General features: G+C 45.6%; 1 protein-coding gene across 2 annotated transcripts in view; it reads right to left on the reverse strand.

Moving 5' to 3' along the window:
• The window catches only part of LOC138261488 (coronin-7-like), a 1,075,977-nt gene that overhangs the window by 268,935 nt on the left and 788,917 nt on the right, over positions 1 to 18,125 (reverse strand). For both annotated transcript variants that reach the window (XM_069210466.1, XM_069210465.1), the window contains exons 16-19: positions 16,774 to 16,949; positions 15,958 to 16,066; positions 15,040 to 15,126; positions 7,442 to 7,584 (exon numbers count right to left, since the gene is read on the reverse strand). In XM_069210466.1, the coding sequence (XP_069066567.1) occupies positions 7,442 to 7,584; positions 15,040 to 15,126; positions 15,958 to 16,066; positions 16,774 to 16,949 (515 nt within the window). The remainder of the gene's footprint in view (positions 1 to 7,441; positions 7,585 to 15,039; positions 15,127 to 15,957; positions 16,067 to 16,773; positions 16,950 to 18,125) is intronic.

Below are 18,125 nucleotides of genomic sequence, written 5' to 3' on the forward strand. Positions count from 1 at the left end.
GCTGTTTGCACCACCAGCCTGATAGAAGGGGTACTGCTTGAGAAAAATCTCTGGATCCAAATTGACTCCTGGGGGAAATTGAAAGGTAAGGTAAGGATTCTGCAACTAGAAGTCTCTATCAGATACACCCTGCAGTATCCGAATCATCGTGGAATGAGAATGTGGTAGGCGCCGCAGAGGCGCCGGGAGCATCAGTGTAGGGATCAGCACCAGAGAAGGTTGAGTTAGTATGACTGGCCCTGTCCTGGATCTGTGATCGGATCTGTGAGACCCCATCGGAGCAGAGGCCGGAGCTTTCAGGTAGAACCTGATGGGGCCTCCCAACGCCACAGGATCCGAAGGCACTCCAGAGGGGTCAGCCAGCTCGAATATGCAGTGCATGGCCTCGTAAAAGTCTTTTATTTTATCGGGGGTCACTCCGGCACCCTGGAAACGGTGGAGGTGCAGAGTCGGACCTGGCAACAGCGCCACAAAACCATGCCTGGAACGCTGATGTTTCCCACTCATTGCGTCAGCCAACGGACGGGATGAAGTTGAAGTCCGTTTAGACTTCTTGTGCTTCTTTCCCAAGTATCGCAAGGACCTCAAGTGTGACGAAGAGGACTTGAGGCTCCTGGAGTGGTCCCATGACCTACTTCTCTATTCGGACTGAGACCTCCTAGGAGTCACACTAAGTAGCATAGCCCGCAGGGCCACACGCAGCTTTAGGGACCACTTCCTCAAAGATTTCGGCACCATAGCCCATTAGGCCGAGCACAACTTGAGTCATGGTCGCGTTCTGGACACTGTAAGCGCACTAGGTGTGGGTCCTTCAACAACATGGCACGGTGACAGATGTCACATGGCTTGAACCTTACCTTCCTATATGAAATCTCAACACACAATGAGATATTCAACAAAAATAAAAAATAAATGTTTTAAAATGCCTGTCAAAGAGAGACAGTGCGACAGCTCTTCTCCAGATCAGCGCTAACTGGCATGGAAAGAACAAACTGATGTCCATGTGCCTGGGTGGTGCCTATATAGGTGACTGTGACATCACTTCTGGTGCTAATGACGCCATGCAGAACCAAACAAAGCCATCCAATGGCGCGCAGGGGTGCTGCTCGCGCAAACGTTTCTGGATCCAGACTGATGCCTGGGAAATTCAAAGGCACGGAATCTGCAGTTAGAAGTCTCTATCAGATAATTCTCTTTCCCCTTCTCATCAACTTATGTCCTAATGACATTAGTACAAGAGGTTTTGTACACTCCTACCTAGCAAATTCGATCATACAGTCCCACATGGAATTCTCTAACACTTTGAGCTTTAACTGACTCATCCCTACACACTTTCCCCTGCTTATTCTGCACATTAACTCTAAAACTATGTGCATGATGGCCCTGTAACTTTCTGACCAACAATTCCCCCTTTTTGTTTCTACTTCATACTACTTCATACCCATTTTCACTAGTAAGTAGTGGGCCTTTCCATCTCACAAGGTTTAAGCTGCTCCTGAAAGGCAATTGCTGTACAACAGGCTTTCTGGGAAAGCCTTTACTTAGGAGTCGCTTTCCCCTCTTGCTTACCTTGGACTTCAGTGCGTCCCTCATGGCCTTAAGTCTGGATGCCACTGCTGAAAGGATTGCATGGCATTGCCTTAATGGCATCCTATACAGGAGCCCTCTCAACCTCTATGGTTGTTCAGCTTAGGGTATTCTGTAATACACTTTCTTATATTGTGTTTCACAAGTGGGTCCTTAAGCAGGCTCACATTAAAAAATCATGTCCCACAGGCACTCAGACCTTACCTGTGCATCTCCTTCAGTGTGCATGCAACCAGCACATTGTCTGACAGGGGTAAAGGCCCCTGAGCCATCACATTGCTCTGCAATTTAGAATTCATTTGTTCTTTATCTTCAAAATAATGCATTGTGCAAGAAAATCTGTGACCAAGAATCTGGTAGTTGGAAGAACTGCGGGTTCGGTTTAAGGGAACTTGGCTTCCAACTGTAGGGTACAATTCAGCATCAAACAGTTATGTCCTCAACATACTGCTTGATATTTGTTCCTCCTGTACCCATCGGACTTCTCTGATTTTTATGTTCTGCCTCAGTCTGTCTTTCAGATCTTCCTGCTTCTATTCAAGGAGGATGCACAGTTCCACCAAGGAGAAGATTCTGGTCTATAAATACTGCCAGTCTGATGAGCACTCATCCACCATCTCTTCTAGTGAGTTGTGTCTCTCCCCCAATTCCGTGACATCTCAGAGGATTTCATTCAGCTCCTTCAAGATATCTTGTTTCATTGATGTGAATTCTTTCTTGATGTCTCTGCAGAACTGTAACATGAATGATTTAGCCACCACTCCATAATCCTAGTGGCCTGCATCGTCTTGTGGGTCAGCCCTTCCAGCCTCTTCTCTGGGGTTTATCTGCCACCATTCTTGTAGCAACCCTACTGAAACAGGTCATTAACATGGGGTCCTTCTTGGTCTTGTTGCTATACATGCTGACAGTGCTGGACATTAGAAAGCATCTGTTTCTCAGCCCCTCTGTTGCAACTGGTAGGGTTAACCTACCACAGTACATCCTGTTTGGGAACAGAGTACTTTAGTCTTACCCTCCTAGTGCTCATCTCCAACTCTTTACCTTCTTCTAAATCCACCAATCAGAAGTGTTAGGGCGAAAGATGAACTAGAGGTCAGCTGTTGTCATCCAGAGATTCCCAGTCAGCCTTCTTAAGCCCTCCTTGTTCACTTGCATGCCTCCTTTATTAAATAAAGTTTGCCCCATGTGGAGGATCACCAAAGTAGACCTCTCTCAGATTTGGATTGGTCTTCTGGGCTCACATTTATCCTCCCAGGTGAACTTACGGCTACCTACAGTGTGGCTCTCCTTAGAGTATGGTGCGATCAGAGCCTCTATGAACTGCTGATTTCCTTTGTGCACCTCTGCAGAATGCTATTCACTTGTCCAACGCCTATGCCTTCTGCCAGCAACACTGGCTGGACTCCTCACAACCACTTCTTATAGCCATGATCTGTCCCGTACCCTTAGATTTCCCAGGCACTCGCTGTCAACTCCAATTTGGTTTGCGCAGTCGAGTTCAAGCTGCCTCACCCAACAACAACTTCCCTGCATCAATCAGCCTGCACTGTTGTTCACCATAGGCATGCCTCTTCAGAGGACTAATGCACGCATTTTTTGGCCTATAGGGGCACAAAGAGTTGTTGCTTTGGTTGACACAGGAGTGAAGCATTTGACTTGCACGTCGAACGTCATCTCATGCGCGGCCACACCCTTTAGCTTATTATTTTTAAATCTGATTTCAAATTTTTTGGCTTGCAATAGGCGCATACTCTAAGAAAACAATTAAGCACTTTACTGGAGAGATTTCCCCTGCTATTAAGACATCTGTAGTCGTTTACAAAATATGCTATTTGGTTATGTGAAGGGATCTGATTGTACAGTAGGGTATTATATGTTAATACAGGTGTAGAACTTATTTAGAAGGTTGATTTGAATGTAATTCATTTGCACAAATGATACAAATACGCAAACTTGTTCTAGGTAGACAAATGTAATTGAATGCTCACATTGCTAAATGCTGATCCTAAGGCACTAAGGTTATTGTAGTCCTTTAAGTGCCTTATGTGAACAATCTGTATGAATTGAGAATCTGAAGAAGCATTCTATTTGTCTAACAACTGATTATAGAAAAATATACCTGTATAAGTATACTGTAATACGCGACAATAGTGGTCATTTGACTTGCCAAAGCCTATTTGTGTTGGTGAAACGTTGGTAGTTGTGTGCCCCAGGAATGTTTTTTTGCGCTAGATAACACTTTATAATTGTACTTTAAGCATGTAACACTATATGTTTTTCTGTTCTGCAGTCTGTAGCAATTATTTTTCTTTTTTTGATGGCAGAAAAAGTTGGAGTGCAGTGGCTATGAAAGAGGTTATACATCTTCCATCCCTCTACCATTACTTGTGCAGCTGAAAAAAACAAACCTGATGTTCTGCTACCCACCATCCTATACATTTACACTCCCATCCACTGCCTAATTAAAATAAGCATCAGTAAATGCATTCGGTTTTGACTATGCGCTGTGCACACAAAACCTAAAAAATAAAGTGCATGGGGAACAGCATCATAAGAGCAAGAGTGGTGAAGCCAAGATCTGAATTATGATCTCCCTGTAGTTGCACGCATTTCAAGATTGCCTTTAACATGCACGCTTAAAAATGTGTGCAGCCACAGGAGACAGCACTGTGCTTGTTTACTTAATCTTTCGGTGGCTGCACGCTTTTCTAGACAATCTTGAATTGTGTGCAGCCACGGGCAGATTCATTAAACAAGCACACTGCAAGCGCTGTGCAGGGTAATCTAAAAATAAATATAAGCGCTGTGCAGGGTACAGCACATTATAAATGGAGCACGCAAGCGCTGTACAGACAACAGCTTAAAAAAAAAGTCCCATGAAGCGGACGGAAACAGTATTTGGGCCCCTGGACACTGATAAGAACAAACATACAAGAAAGAAGCATTGGCGAAGGCAGGAAACGTGCTTCAGCCAATGGAAACAGAGGAGAAGTAAATGGCAAGCACAGGAACGAATGAAAAGCAAGGGAAAAGCCAGGGAGGGATGTAAGCCCCTTTTAAGGTATATTTAACACAATAGATTTCCCAAGCACAGCGCAAGTGCTGTGCTGGCTAAACCTAACAAGCATTTACAATGCATCGGGTCTCGCGTTTGCTCGTGTTAGAGCCGATCGCGTTGTAAACTCCTAACCCGACTTTTCACCTATCGGGCAAAAGTGCATTAATGCACGTAACCCGAAAAAGTGAAATCAAGTAGGTAAAGCGCTCGACTTCTGCCAAGCGAGATCGGGCTCCTAAATTAGTTTTTAAAAAAAAGTCCACGAGCCCGATGGAAAACAGCGAGCCTCGCATGTTTTCTGTACTTGGTCGCTGCGCTCGAGGAGGGCTAGCCACCGGAAAAGGCATGACGTATGCGTGCCTTAGACTAATGAAAGCAAGCCGATTTAATTAGGGAAGCCCACGAACCAATAAAAAGCACTGACGTGAAGTTGACAGGCCTCGGAGCCCTTTACTAAATACAAAAGAGTCTCCCTGCTATACGCATGCGCTAGCGCATGCAAAGCAGGCTCAACCCTAAAAATGGAGTCCTGCCACTCACCAACACCACCCTCTATTTAACTCCTCCTTCCCCGGCTCACATATTTAAAAACTCCTAGGCTCTCTCCACCCACAGCAACTCTCTAGCTTATGCCTTCCCTCCCAGTAAAAGTTGTGCTTTTTACACTCCATGGAGCAAAGAGCCGAACGACTCTCTGAAAGCTGTGCCAGTTCAGGCTTAAAGTCAGTGTCACTAGAGGTCTGCAGAGACCCTCATCTGACAAGCAATGTGGCGCTAGAGAGAGTAAGCGTGCCGCCCGTGTTCTCCTGTCTCCTTCAGTTCTGTGGTGATTGAAGAGAAAAGGAAGAAAGGCAGTGAAGAGAATTGCCTGGCATTAAGCTGCTTTGCTCAGGTCGCTAGATGTCAAGGGAGGCTGGGGAACCTAAAGGAAGCAAGGTTCCCCTTGGGATGTAACAACAGTGGACCCACTGTTGCTAATACCCCAATTTAGAAACTATATTCACACCAGTGTCTTTCTGTGAGATCTACACATAATAAACCGATGCTCAAACACGATTATACCTAGCCCAAATGATGCCAATCTCTGCATGTAAACAAAACTAACTCTCATCGCACCATCTTTCTTTGATACTTTATACGTTGCATCAAGGTTACCTGACAGTGCATTGCTCAATTTTCTGCAATACTGAGGCCTCCACTGCAAACCCTAAACCTTGTCAACCATCCCCGTTAGCCTCCTTTTTAAAACAATAGATACCCTCAACTACCGGATTCCCACACACATTTTCTATACCACACAGTCTCTGAAATTTGTGTCATCTATTATACAACTTTTAGCTTTAGCACTACCCTACTTGGTACCCCGGAAAGGGTATATTTACCAAAACATTCAATAGCTCTTATTCTCACCATCCTTGCTTACACTCCCCTGTTGACCATCAACTGCCAACTTTTGCTAATCCTCCCATTGTCAGCAATGCAGTTTGCACTGGATCCACATTCAATGTTCAGGAGCTAATGCATCTTCCTCTCACTGAGCCCTCTTTCACCCAAATACAAATTATCTTTTTACCCGCTCTACGGAAAACTTGACTGTATTCCAATGTTCCAATCCGAATTACAACCAGTGTATCCGATCATTCCCTGAAACCCACCAACTCTTACCACCCCCACAATCATTACAAAAATAATTCTCTTCTCGGAGTCACTGGTCTATAAACTAAAGATGTGAAAAAGAAATGACACACAATGATCACAACATATGGACAAACCTTTCACACTGCTTTTGCTTCCCTCACACTTCTACATTACTCAACACAACTTGTCTGCCTCCCATGACACTTAACTGCTGTATGTTTTAATTAACGTTTAACCATGTACCAGTCTCATCTGCATCACTGACTCTTTTTCTGATTTATGACACATTTACCTAGCTCCTGTGTCTCCCCTCTTGCTGGAGTACTCTCTTCTGATCCAAGTGGCACTTTCTTCAGCTCCGTCTCCCCTCACTTGGTTCTCATGTGCCACTGACTTGTTTGTATATACCTCTCTTCTGCTCTTTATACACTCCAGGCCTGTGTTTCGCTCACACTTTCACAGTACTCCTTTCACCTGGTTCCTGCGCATGTCACCTTCTCATTTCACGCCCGTACACCCTTCCACGTGGATAGTGTGTGTATCCCAGGCTGCTGCTTGTGCTCCCATCATCTGATTCTTATTCCACACCTGCCTGTTCCTGTGCAGATGATCCATGCTTCCTCAATTATTCTTGGTGCCTCCATACTCACCAATTTCAGCTGTTTCTTCTGGAATTCTTGTAGCTCCTATAAATTGTTACCTCTGATCCCTTGCCCGCTCTTGATGTCCCTGTCTTCGGCCACGTGCTCTTTCACCTGCTTAGTGTGCTCCTCTCATATCCTTCACGGTGCCCCTCTTAACCTTCTCCTTGCTCCCTCAGCCCCTTCACCTTCTACCCGTGCCCCCATCACCTGCTGGCTGCTTACCTTCACTTGCTGTGTGTTCCCCCTTCAACTTGTGCCTGCGCCTCACTTGCCAGTTCTCAATACCCTTCTTCACACTCCCTGACTCGCCTCACTGGCTCCCTCTGCCTCATTACCTGCACCTTGTGTCAGTTTACTTGCTCATTAAACCTCGCCACTTGCTCCATGTGCCTCTCTCAGCAGTTCTCAATGACCTCGCAGTTCTGTGCCCCTTCAGGAGCAGTCAGCTCCTGTGCCCCCTTACCTGATCTGTGTGCCCCTTCAGCAGCAGTCAGCTCCTGTGCCCCCTTACCTGATCTGTGTGCCCCTTCAGCAGCAGTTCCTGTTTTCCTGTGCTGATGTTCCAGATGCGGACAGACATGTCATAGGAGGATGATGCCAGAATGTCTGAAGCAAGAGGGTGGAACTTGATGGAGTAAATTTTCTCTGTGTGACCTTGAACAAAATATATACTAGTTATTAGTAGAACACCTCTTCCTGCATTTTCCATTTTGCTAGGCATAGGAAGTGTACCCTCTTAAAACATGTGAATGTCCAAAATAAGCCGGGGCACACCCTTTAGGGTCCGGTGAGCAACAACAGGGCTGACAAGCACAACTAATGGTTCAATGTTTTACAAAATATCAGTCTGTTTAGCCATCCTACCTCTGCCCATCATTCTGCATAACACAGTAACTTTCAAATAGGAAGGAGTTGCAGGCATCAGTCCTCAACAACAATACGATGTCACGTTGAGATAAAATGACTTCATGGTTCATGATGTCTTTCATTTACATCACTGAATAACATGATGTCACAGTAAAACAGAGATACAGACAGAAGGGACACAGGATCCCTAAAGCATTTAATAACACAATAAATGCAGCTTAAGATATGCCTTAAGATTTAAAGAGTATGCCCCTTTGTGCACAGTGCAACAATGGCAAAGGTGGCTCATAGTCTCCTAGCAAGCTGTGCAAGAATGACAGCTTTGACATTTGATTCACAGAGTGTAGTCCTCAGGACCTTTTGAAGCAAGACCAAAAGTGACTTGTTGTCCACAGACAATGCATTGTGTCTGAGTAGTCTTTTCCTCATATTTTTATACACTCCGAGTTCACGGGCTGCAGCAGTTTATTTGGTATGCAGCAAAGGTTTCCTTTGTCTAGTATTAGGGTTGGCTTTGTGTTAATGTTTTCTTGTGTTGTCCACGTAGCAAACGGCTACGTAGCTGTTTTAATGATAATTATTTTCCAATCACATCTATGATTGGAGGGGGGAGGGGCTTTTAGCTGTGCTCCTTTATTTCTCCTGGGATTCACTCTTCCCCAACAGAAACACATAGGTTCCTGTATATATCTGTGTGCATTATACAATACGAATGAATTTCGGTTCTGCACACCCTGCTCCCTGTTGTGTTACAAGATGCACTTCAGATGTTCATGGTCAGTGCACTAATACCGCATGACGGGGATACATTTGATAAATATGTGATAAAACTAAATGGCATTGGGTCTCTATTTTCTCTCTACATAGTACTGCCTAATAAAATCACGTCATAAGAACTACACTCACTACTGTTGCTGAGAAAATACAGTTCATAGTCATTTGTAAGAGGGCAGAAACAGCAAATCCGCTGCAAATATTCTGCCCACCACAGGTGGACGAACTATAGATGTTATGGTGGCAGTCCCTCAGTCTTCTCCACCATCATAAACTACTTCCCTGGTGCCCACCAGCTACCAGACTGCTGGCTAAAGTGTATCAGAAGATTGGCCATATTAAGAGCTGGCCTCAGACATTGACATTTTATATGACATTTTATGCCCAGGTCCCCCATGGTTGTTACGGGCAGGAGAATAACAAAAATGTCCACCACACACAGGGAAAAAACTCCCAGCGTATAAGGGACATTCAGCCTTTCTTTTTTGCTTGCTAGCTGGTATATATATTACTAGATTCATCTACTCTCTCAATTCTGTTTTTTAAAAACACTTATTTGATTTTCCATTTGGTACATCTGTAAGAATAAGGGGAACTTACAGAATGTCAGGCGTACAGCCGCAATGTACCAGAGATAACATTATAAACTGTGACTTAAGCCAACAGAATAGCCCCCTGCCACGCTCCTCCCACATCCCAGACATCTGTTAGCCGATACAGTTGCAAAATAACAGGTAAGTATAGAAACAATTACATAATTTCATACCATCCAGGATCAACGATATCCGGACAACCCATCTTGACTTTGACTCCCTCCCTCCCCCAATAACTCCAGGGAACAGCATTGCATCTGTCCCACACCTTACGAAACGTTCAGGGACACCCCCTCCTGGCATATGTGACTTTTTCTGCCATCATATACATATCCATGTCCCGTTTCCACTCTTGAAGAGTCAGACTTTCAACTCCCCCCTCACCCCCCCAGTACAGGCTTTATCCCTTTTAGCCACCACCAGTCCTAAGTCACAGAACAGTAGTTTAGCCCTTTGCAAGTCTGCATCGCTAGGGATCCCTGGGAGGATACATTTGGGATTCAGTGGGATTGATTCCATGAGAACTTTGCTGAGTTCCTCAATAACCGCCACCAATATACTTGAATCAATGGGCAGCTCCATATCAAGAGAAAAAAAGAGCCTTCTCAAACTCAAACAGTGTGGGTCTTGTGTCTTCCCCATGGCATGAATTCTCCACCTATCATAATAAACTTTATGAAGGTCTTTAAATTGTATTAAGCGTAATCTTGCTTTCATTGCTACCTTCCTCTAATGCATCAGGGCTTACTCCCAAGCTATATCTTCCAGGGCTCCTATGTCCTCCACCCATTTTGCATGCAGGGTGTCGGGCATATTGTTATTGAGGGTTTTACAAGTTAAGGGAACCGCACCCCTCTCCTGCTCCTCAGTTAGCAGCCTCTATTCAATGGGGTGAATTCTGATATGCCCTCCACGGGCAACCCCTCGGCCCTCCAGGCATACCGTACCTGTGTGTATTAAAAAAATTGATTAGCATTCATCCCATATTTGCGCTGGAGTGAGAAGAATGGCATCAAGTCTCCACACTCTTGCAGATTGCTTATATTGGAGATTACTAGAAGATCCCAGGCCTCAAAGCCCCGCAGTCTCCATACCTCCGGAAGTCCCATCTCGTAAGTGTGTTTCCCTGTGTGTGCCAGCCCGGGCATTCCACCTCAGGCCACTTGGGTAGCCGGGAGAAGACGCAGCGTCCTTTTTCCCTCATACAGGTAGTGTAGACAGGACTGTTTCTCCCACTGTGACCTTTCAAGCCTAAAGGTGGAATGATTACAATAGGCAAACAACCAATAATTGACATTAATCAAATGGGCTGCCCAGTAATAGGCCTCCACTTCCGGGAGAACCAAACACCTGCTGTAGGGATTATGCTGCAGCGTTTTCAGAGGAATTCTACAGTGTTTTCCATCCCAGAGGAAGGTTCGAACATTGCCCTGCAATGTCTAATGAAGACCTCTGGGGGGATCCAATAGTATGGGTTCTGCAGGACATAAGCAATTTTGGAAGAGAAATCATCTTGAACATGACTGTATGTCCCAAGAGCATGAGGGGCAGCCCCTTAAACTCTCCATCTCTTCCCGGCATGTTCTTGCCAACCGCCTCAAATTCCTCTTGAAGCAGAGTACTCTTTGCAGCGTCATAAAAACGTGTTTACAATCACCCTCTAGTCGGGTCACGTGACTGGGAAGCAGAGTTGTGTCAATCCCACTCTGTGAAAGGTAGAGCACTGACTTGCCCCAATTGATATGATAGCCAGTGTAAGTTCCATAGTCCTCAAACAAGTAGAATATCAGAGAGAGGATCATGAACGGCACAATTACATAAGGGAGGATGACGTCTGCGTAGAGCGAAATTTTCTCTTTGTCTCAGACTCCTTCGGTGATTTGGAAACTTCAGACTCCAGGGTGATCTGACACACAACAACCCATTGGTTCTATTGTGCCTGATAAAGTATCCCCACCCACTTCTGATATTGAGGAACAAATCCAAACTTCACCAAAGTTTATTCTAAAAAGGCCAGTGCACTGCATCAAACTCTTTCTCCACGTTCAGAGCAAGGACAACCTGGGCCTCCCGTCTGTCGGGGATATCATTCACCCAACTATGAGCTCACAGTAAGTTATAACGAGTTGACCTGCCGGGCATAAAGCGATGACCTGTAAAAGTCTGATGGCGAGTATTGTCAACAAGATTTTGACATCAATATTAAGTAGAGATGGGGCAATATTAGGCACAGTGCTCCCTGATCTTATCATCCTTATAAATCACCACTATAACTGCCAGCTGGAAATCCAGTGGCAGAATACCCAGTTGACAGGCTTCTAGGAACATGTTCAGTACATGGGGCCCAAGTAATCCCATATATTGCTTGAGATTCCACGGGAAGCTCACTGGGGCCTGGCATTTTTTTGGACTTCAACTTCGCTGTGGTAGACTGGATCTCTGCCAAAATGATCTTTGCTTCAAGCACCTTGTCCGCCACCTTGTCCAACAAGGGAGTGGTGACAGACGCCAAGCAGCACGCTGTGAGTGGCAAGTTGGGAAGGGGTTGAGCTTTACATAACTTCTCATAATAGTGGGCAAAAGCCCCTGCACTTGTGTCACCTGTAACAAACAGTCTCCCCATTGCCCCACCACTCGTTGCACCCATCTGGCTTCTGCTTCCTTCCTGTCCAACCATGCTAGGAGCTTCACGCCTTTATTGAAAGTATCATAAAACCTATAGAGCATAGCTAGCATTTGTTTCTTCACCCCGTCTTGTGCCAGATCAGGATACTTGGCTCTTAAGAGCTCCAACTGCCTAAGCCTAGGGGATGTTATCTCTGGACCCAAGTCCCCCTTGAGGTCCAAAGGTTTGCACTCAAGCTGCTCCAGGGTTCCCAATGCCATCTTCCTCTTCTAGGTAATCAGGTTTTAGGCACTGTCTTGGAAGACAGTCTTATAAACCTCCGAAAGAGTCTCTGTGTATGTGACAGAGCTTTAATTTTCTTTTAAGTAGAGCTCAGAGTCCACCCATAGCCATGTGGCCACCTCCCAGTCCTGCGGATGCCACTCATTTAACCTCCAACCCATGCCTCTCCTAGGACCCTGTCGAGTCAGTTTCACCAACAAGGGGGAGTGATCAGAGAGTCCCTGGGCAAAGGATTCAGCCTGATGTATGCCCCCCCCTCTGCAGCCGGGGCAAAGATATAGTCTAGTCACAAAAATACCCAGTGGACCCCAGAAAAATACGAGTATCGCCTCTCAGTGGGGTGTGACAATCTTCACAGGTCTGAGAGGCCAAGCATATTGACAAAGCGCGAAAGCAAGGTAGGTGGAATGGGCATTCCTAGTATCCCGGTTCGATCTAGCTGAACTGTCATGGCAACATTAAAGTCCCCTCCCAAAATGTGTGCAGAGGAGTTTGCCTCCACCAAAATTTCAGAGAGTTTTGCCATTGTGGGGCCTGCAATCGGGCCGTGCGTAAACGCTAAGTAAACTAAGATCCATCCCCAAAACCCTTGCACCCCCAAATATCTGCCTGAAAGGTCTAGCCACCTTTTTCATCATCTAGAAGGGAGGGTTCTTCCTGCCAAATATAGCCACCCTGAGATCCTGAGGTAAAGCCTGCAGGGGCCATAGCAGTGTAAGCACTCCTTCCTAGGAATCTGCGCTGTGTCCCCTGGAGATGGGTTTCCTGTAGGAGCACCATGTCTGGTTACAGCCTCCTAATGTATTGGGTCACCAATCCTCTCTTAACCTTATCACTCAGCATTCTGATATTCCAAGAAAGGACTATGGAAGCTCTGGTGTCAAGTGGTGGGAGTGCTTGCTGAAGCTCCTTCTACAGGCCCATGCTGAGTAAGCGAATGTGTATCAGCCATGACTCTGACAACTTTGTGTGGACCCTCTCAATTCTTAGTCATGTGAAATGTACTTTGAACATCTGTCCGGTTTATATACCAAATTTGTCTCCCTAGGAGAGCCTCTAGTACGTACAGAGTATAACTTCTGTTCAAAGCCAGATAATGTTCCGCTCTTGACTCAGCTTTGCAAATCTCAGCTGCAAAATCTCCGCTGCGGTAACACAGATATCAAAAGAACTGATTAAGTATAGTTTTATCTGCTGTGTGCTTGACACCAAAGGGCTATATTCTATTCCGCACAGCATGATGCAAAAAAGAGACAGAAGAGAACGATGGAGTATGAAGGCTCATACGCATGTCCCAAGAGGGGACAGAGACGTTCATTAATGACTGTCTGCTGTAAAGTTTCAAAAACAACCTTTAGTACCAGCAGAGGCAATTATGTTGTGACCAGAAAAACACTAGAAGATATTGTAGAGCCTGAGTGCCATGCTACCTCCTAAAATTCTTTTCTTTGGTGATTTTGTTTTATGATTTACAAAAGATGGTGCATTCAAGGTATTTCCTTGGACAGGATACTGCTTCTCATTCTCACAGAAAAGTGTGATGTTTAGATAAGGGTGAATGGTGGAGATAGTTTAGAGCCAGGGCATCACACCCAGGCAGCACTTGTACTGAAGTAAGCAGGGTCAAAATTTGATACATGTGATGTGGTATGGTCCTATCCTTCCTGGTGGCTTTAGTTAGCATAGCTGAGTCGATCCAGTTTTGTGCCAAAGTAGAAGCACTTCTCTTCATTACAATCATTACCATGTCATGTTAGAACTGGTTATCTGGAACGGCTAGATCAGTAGGAGGTGTATCCAAGTGTGCATGTCAGTGAGGCATTAATTTCTGAACAGAAGGCTGACGACCCAGATTGGTGACAATGATGGTCCTTACACGCACACCGAGAAGAAGGAGAAATATGGAAAAATAGTGACAAAGGGAGAAATCAGGAATAAAAAAGAACCTGCAAGAGTGAGATAAAAAGACAGATGGTGGTGGATTACAGAGGCATGACGTGGAATCAAGACTATGCAGCCTTGGTATTCTGCACATCAACTTTTGATATCACAGGCCACAGGCTTCTGAAAAATCTCTGGGTCCCAGTACTTGTTCTTTTACAAATTAAGCACTCAAAAAGCACATTTTTTAAAATTCAATAAAAATTGAAAGCTTAACCAAACAAATTTGCCTTTTTCAAGAAAGATGAAAGCAAAAATGAAATTAACGTCCAAAAAATGCAGCTTCCTTGTGTCCGTAGGTAAAAACAAAGTGGCTGGGATGTCTGGTGAACCTTCGGTTTGAGAATAAGGAATGAGTAAGTGGTGGCTCTTGTTCAATGTATAAGAGTTTTAAAGTGACAGCATCTTTTGAAAGAAGCTTTCCCTGGTCCTTTTTGGTGTAGGCCGATTAAAACCAGTTCTTAAGTGGGAGTGCTGAATGTAACGAAAGCGGAAAGGCAGAGTACCTAGAAAGACTTTCAGAGGGTCCCACCTATCCAGGCATATTATTCCATGGGCATATAACTGAAAAAGTAATGCTAGAGTATTCTTTTCTTAGTTTTAGAACTACAATCAATTTGGAAAAACATGAGCAATATCATGACATATTTATTCTAGCATAATATTCTGAGGAATATAATCTTGCACGATATTCTGAGTTCGTATTTGTCAACTACAATCAATTTGGAAAAACATGAGCAATATCATGACATATTTATTCTAGCATAATATTCTGAGGAATATAATCTTGCACGATATTCTGAGTTCGTATTTGTCCCGGTATGGTTTTCTTTCACAGGCATGGGCAAGGCAGCTGTTGGTTCTCTCAAGGACCACCCCAGTTTGTTTCATCTCCAAACATTTTAATATGGGTATAAGCACCTCCAGTTTGACACAACAGGGAGAGAAGGAACTGATGAACAGAGGTTTGTTCCACAGATCAAACTCTTTGTTTAAGCAGGATGGAACACTATCATGTCCTCTTACCTCTCAGGATGGTCTCTGGCTGTGACAGGGTCTTCTGAAGTCCACCTTTAGGCAGACACCAGATCCGAACTTTAGCATCTTCTCCAGCTGCACAAAAACAAAGTTACTGAGTAATCAGCTTCATGGTTCAAACAGACCCCAATTTTAAGGGTACTTTCTGAGTTGAGGAATGCTCGCATGCCAGTCAGCAGGTTTCACGCACAGCAAAATGTAGTATGCCACTTCACTGCCCTCGGCAACCACACTTCACTGTACCACTAACCTAGGAAGACTACACTACTACCCTTTTTATCATAAGTAGACATTTAAAATTTCTAAACACAAACAAATCAAAATGACCAGATTTATTGACAAACTTTTGTCCAGGCTGTGTGTCCAATCAGTGAGTGGGTACACTGGAATGAAAGTCTATATCATTATTTAAACCACAAATCTTTAGGAATTACATGTTATTGATGAGCTGCTTTTTAAAGCATCAACCCGTCTGGGAGGAAACTTAACTTTCAGCACATAGAACTGTCTTACTATTCTGGACCAGATCAGAATTTGTATATGATAAAAAAAGTTATGAGTTCTATGGATTTCAAGTACTTCATTCACACACCCATCAAATCAGACTGCTTAAGGTTTCTACTCACACACTCACTTCCACTATCTCCTCGGCTGCTCCCACTGCCCTCCCCTATTTGCTCACTACCTTGCAATGGTCAGCGTTCATTCTCATCTAATTCTCCTTCACTCTCTGCCCACCCAAAGCTTTCCCTCCCAGACCACTCCTCTTTTGGTCACCGCTCACTTGTCATCTGTTTGCTCACCCATTCAAATTTTGTTACTCACTTGCTTGCATTTGCCCCCATTTGCTCATTCATCCCATCGTCCACACTCCCACGCACAGGCAGCCAAAACCTCCATACATACCGACTGCAAGGCGCTGAGTGCAGAAGGGGTCCCAGCAGAAATCAGCCACTGCTGAACCATTCTCAATAGTTGGAAGGGCAGTATCTGGAAGACGACCCGGCCTGGTGAGCTGAAGGGATGAACAAGGACAAGTGATGGACATGTAACACTGGCTGGCTTCATGATGATGGATTTCCAACATATAAATAATTACACCTCTTATCAACTGTTGAAAGGATCATGACAGAGAGAAGAAACCAAATGCAGAGGAGAAGGGCTCATAACAGTACATGATCCAAGTATTTAATCAGACGTGGGGAACTCAGTGGCTTCTTACTACCTTCTAGCCATGGGCAATGTCTTAAGCATGCTTTAGAAGCAAGTGATCAATACCGGATCACCTAATTATTAACATCGATGAATAAATCCCATTTCATTAGAAATAAATTACGTAGAACCTATTCATATAAATCTTTAGTGCATTGAAGACTTTCAGCTTACCATTAGAAGTGGGCTATCATGAGCAGGTCCTTTGTACCACTCGTGTCCCACAAAACCCTCAAATACTGGTGCAATTCCTGCCAATCTTTGATAACATCCCAGCTCTGATCTTGTGAGACACAAAATATGAGCCAGACTGATCAATTGCTGTGCTGACTGTACCACGAGCTGTAACCTTGTCAGAAAAATGCCCGATTTAGACCCAACAACCATCACCTTGATGAAATAGCAGAGCAAATGCGCCCACAGCTCAAATGATGAACAGTGGTTGAACAGTACACAAGGAGCTTAGAGTTGACCTCACAGTGTGACACTGAAGTGTGTCAGAGTGCTTACCTCCACGACAGATATCTGTCCACCAGACATCAGCAGTGGGACTGCCACTCGTTCCCGGTTCACGCAGAACCCATCACACTCTCCAGGGGTGGTCAGATTCTGCCCCTTTAGGTTTGTGATGTGGGTGTCCCGATGCATGAGGACCCCTTGTGCATGACGGAACTTGGAACTGAGGCCTTGAAAAAGACATTCATGGGTGAAAGGTGAAATTAAGCAGGAGAATGCAAATTTCGCTGAACACGCACAAGAAAAAACTATCAGATTTTGTTAAAAATGCAAAATGTAAATTTGAGCAGGAAAAGCAGGGCACAGAGATATTACCACCTTCAATGCAGTGTCATCCTAATATACATACACTCCCACTATAGCATATAGGCACCATGGACTGAATACCCATTTTCAGCTGAAAAAATTACTTGTTTTATACAGTGGTTCATCTCCTTGGCTTGAGGTGTTCTAAACAGGATTTACTGCTACATGACTCATGATACTTGGTCAGAAAGCGGACTTTCCCACCATTGACATACAAATTTATATTTATTTCTCCTCCGTGCATAAGGTAAAATGTACAATACAGGCTCCATGCGGGGGGCGTGGCCATGGTTCCGAACATGGCGCACGCTTGATTCTTCAGCTCCGGAGGGTCCGGCCGAAAGACTCCTAGCGATCGCGCTAGCCCGAGCCGCCCTCCCTCAGGGGGCGGGCGCCGAGCTGCGGACAGTCGGGCGATGCGGCTGGGCTCCAGCCGCAGTACCTGTGTAAGCAGCGGTCCGGATCGGGCCGACCGACGAGAGTGGAGGCCTGCGGCCCCTCCCCCTCCTTGGAGCCGCAGCCTCTAGTATTGACGCGGGCCGCAGCGGGAGCAAAGTGGGCAGCCCAATAACGGCGGCGGCCGCGCCAGGGCCTCTCTATTGAATCGGGGGGCCCGGAACAACTGGCGGGGGCTGAGGGCCCTTGGAGTCCATGCCCCAGCGGACTCCTTCCTTCTGGGGACCAGCAGAGTGAATACAGCTCCGATTCCTCTGGGGCTGACCCGAACGGAAACCCGGCGGAGCGCCAAAGCGCTGGGACGGTGTGGTGGACGGAGGGTCTGACGTGGGGGCCGCCTGGAGAATCGCTGAGAGGGGTGTTGGCCCCCAGGGATTCCCCCTCGGGGGGCACGGCCAGAGAGGAGATTATGACTTATCGCCTGGCACGATGGGCCTGTGGAGCTGCCTGAGGCCAAGGAGCACCATCGACTCCTGATTGAGGATTATGGGCGGGGCCTGGAGAACTGCCTGGGACACAGTAGAAACACTCAGGAGTGGGTGAGTGCCCCGCATGGGAGACAACCAAGCTGGGGTTGCGGCGCG

The sequence above is a fragment of the Pleurodeles waltl genome, chromosome 10 (genome assembly GCF_031143425.1).
Source record: "Pleurodeles waltl isolate 20211129_DDA chromosome 10, aPleWal1.hap1.20221129, whole genome shotgun sequence".
NCBI lineage: Eukaryota > Metazoa > Chordata > Amphibia > Caudata > Salamandridae > Pleurodeles > Pleurodeles waltl.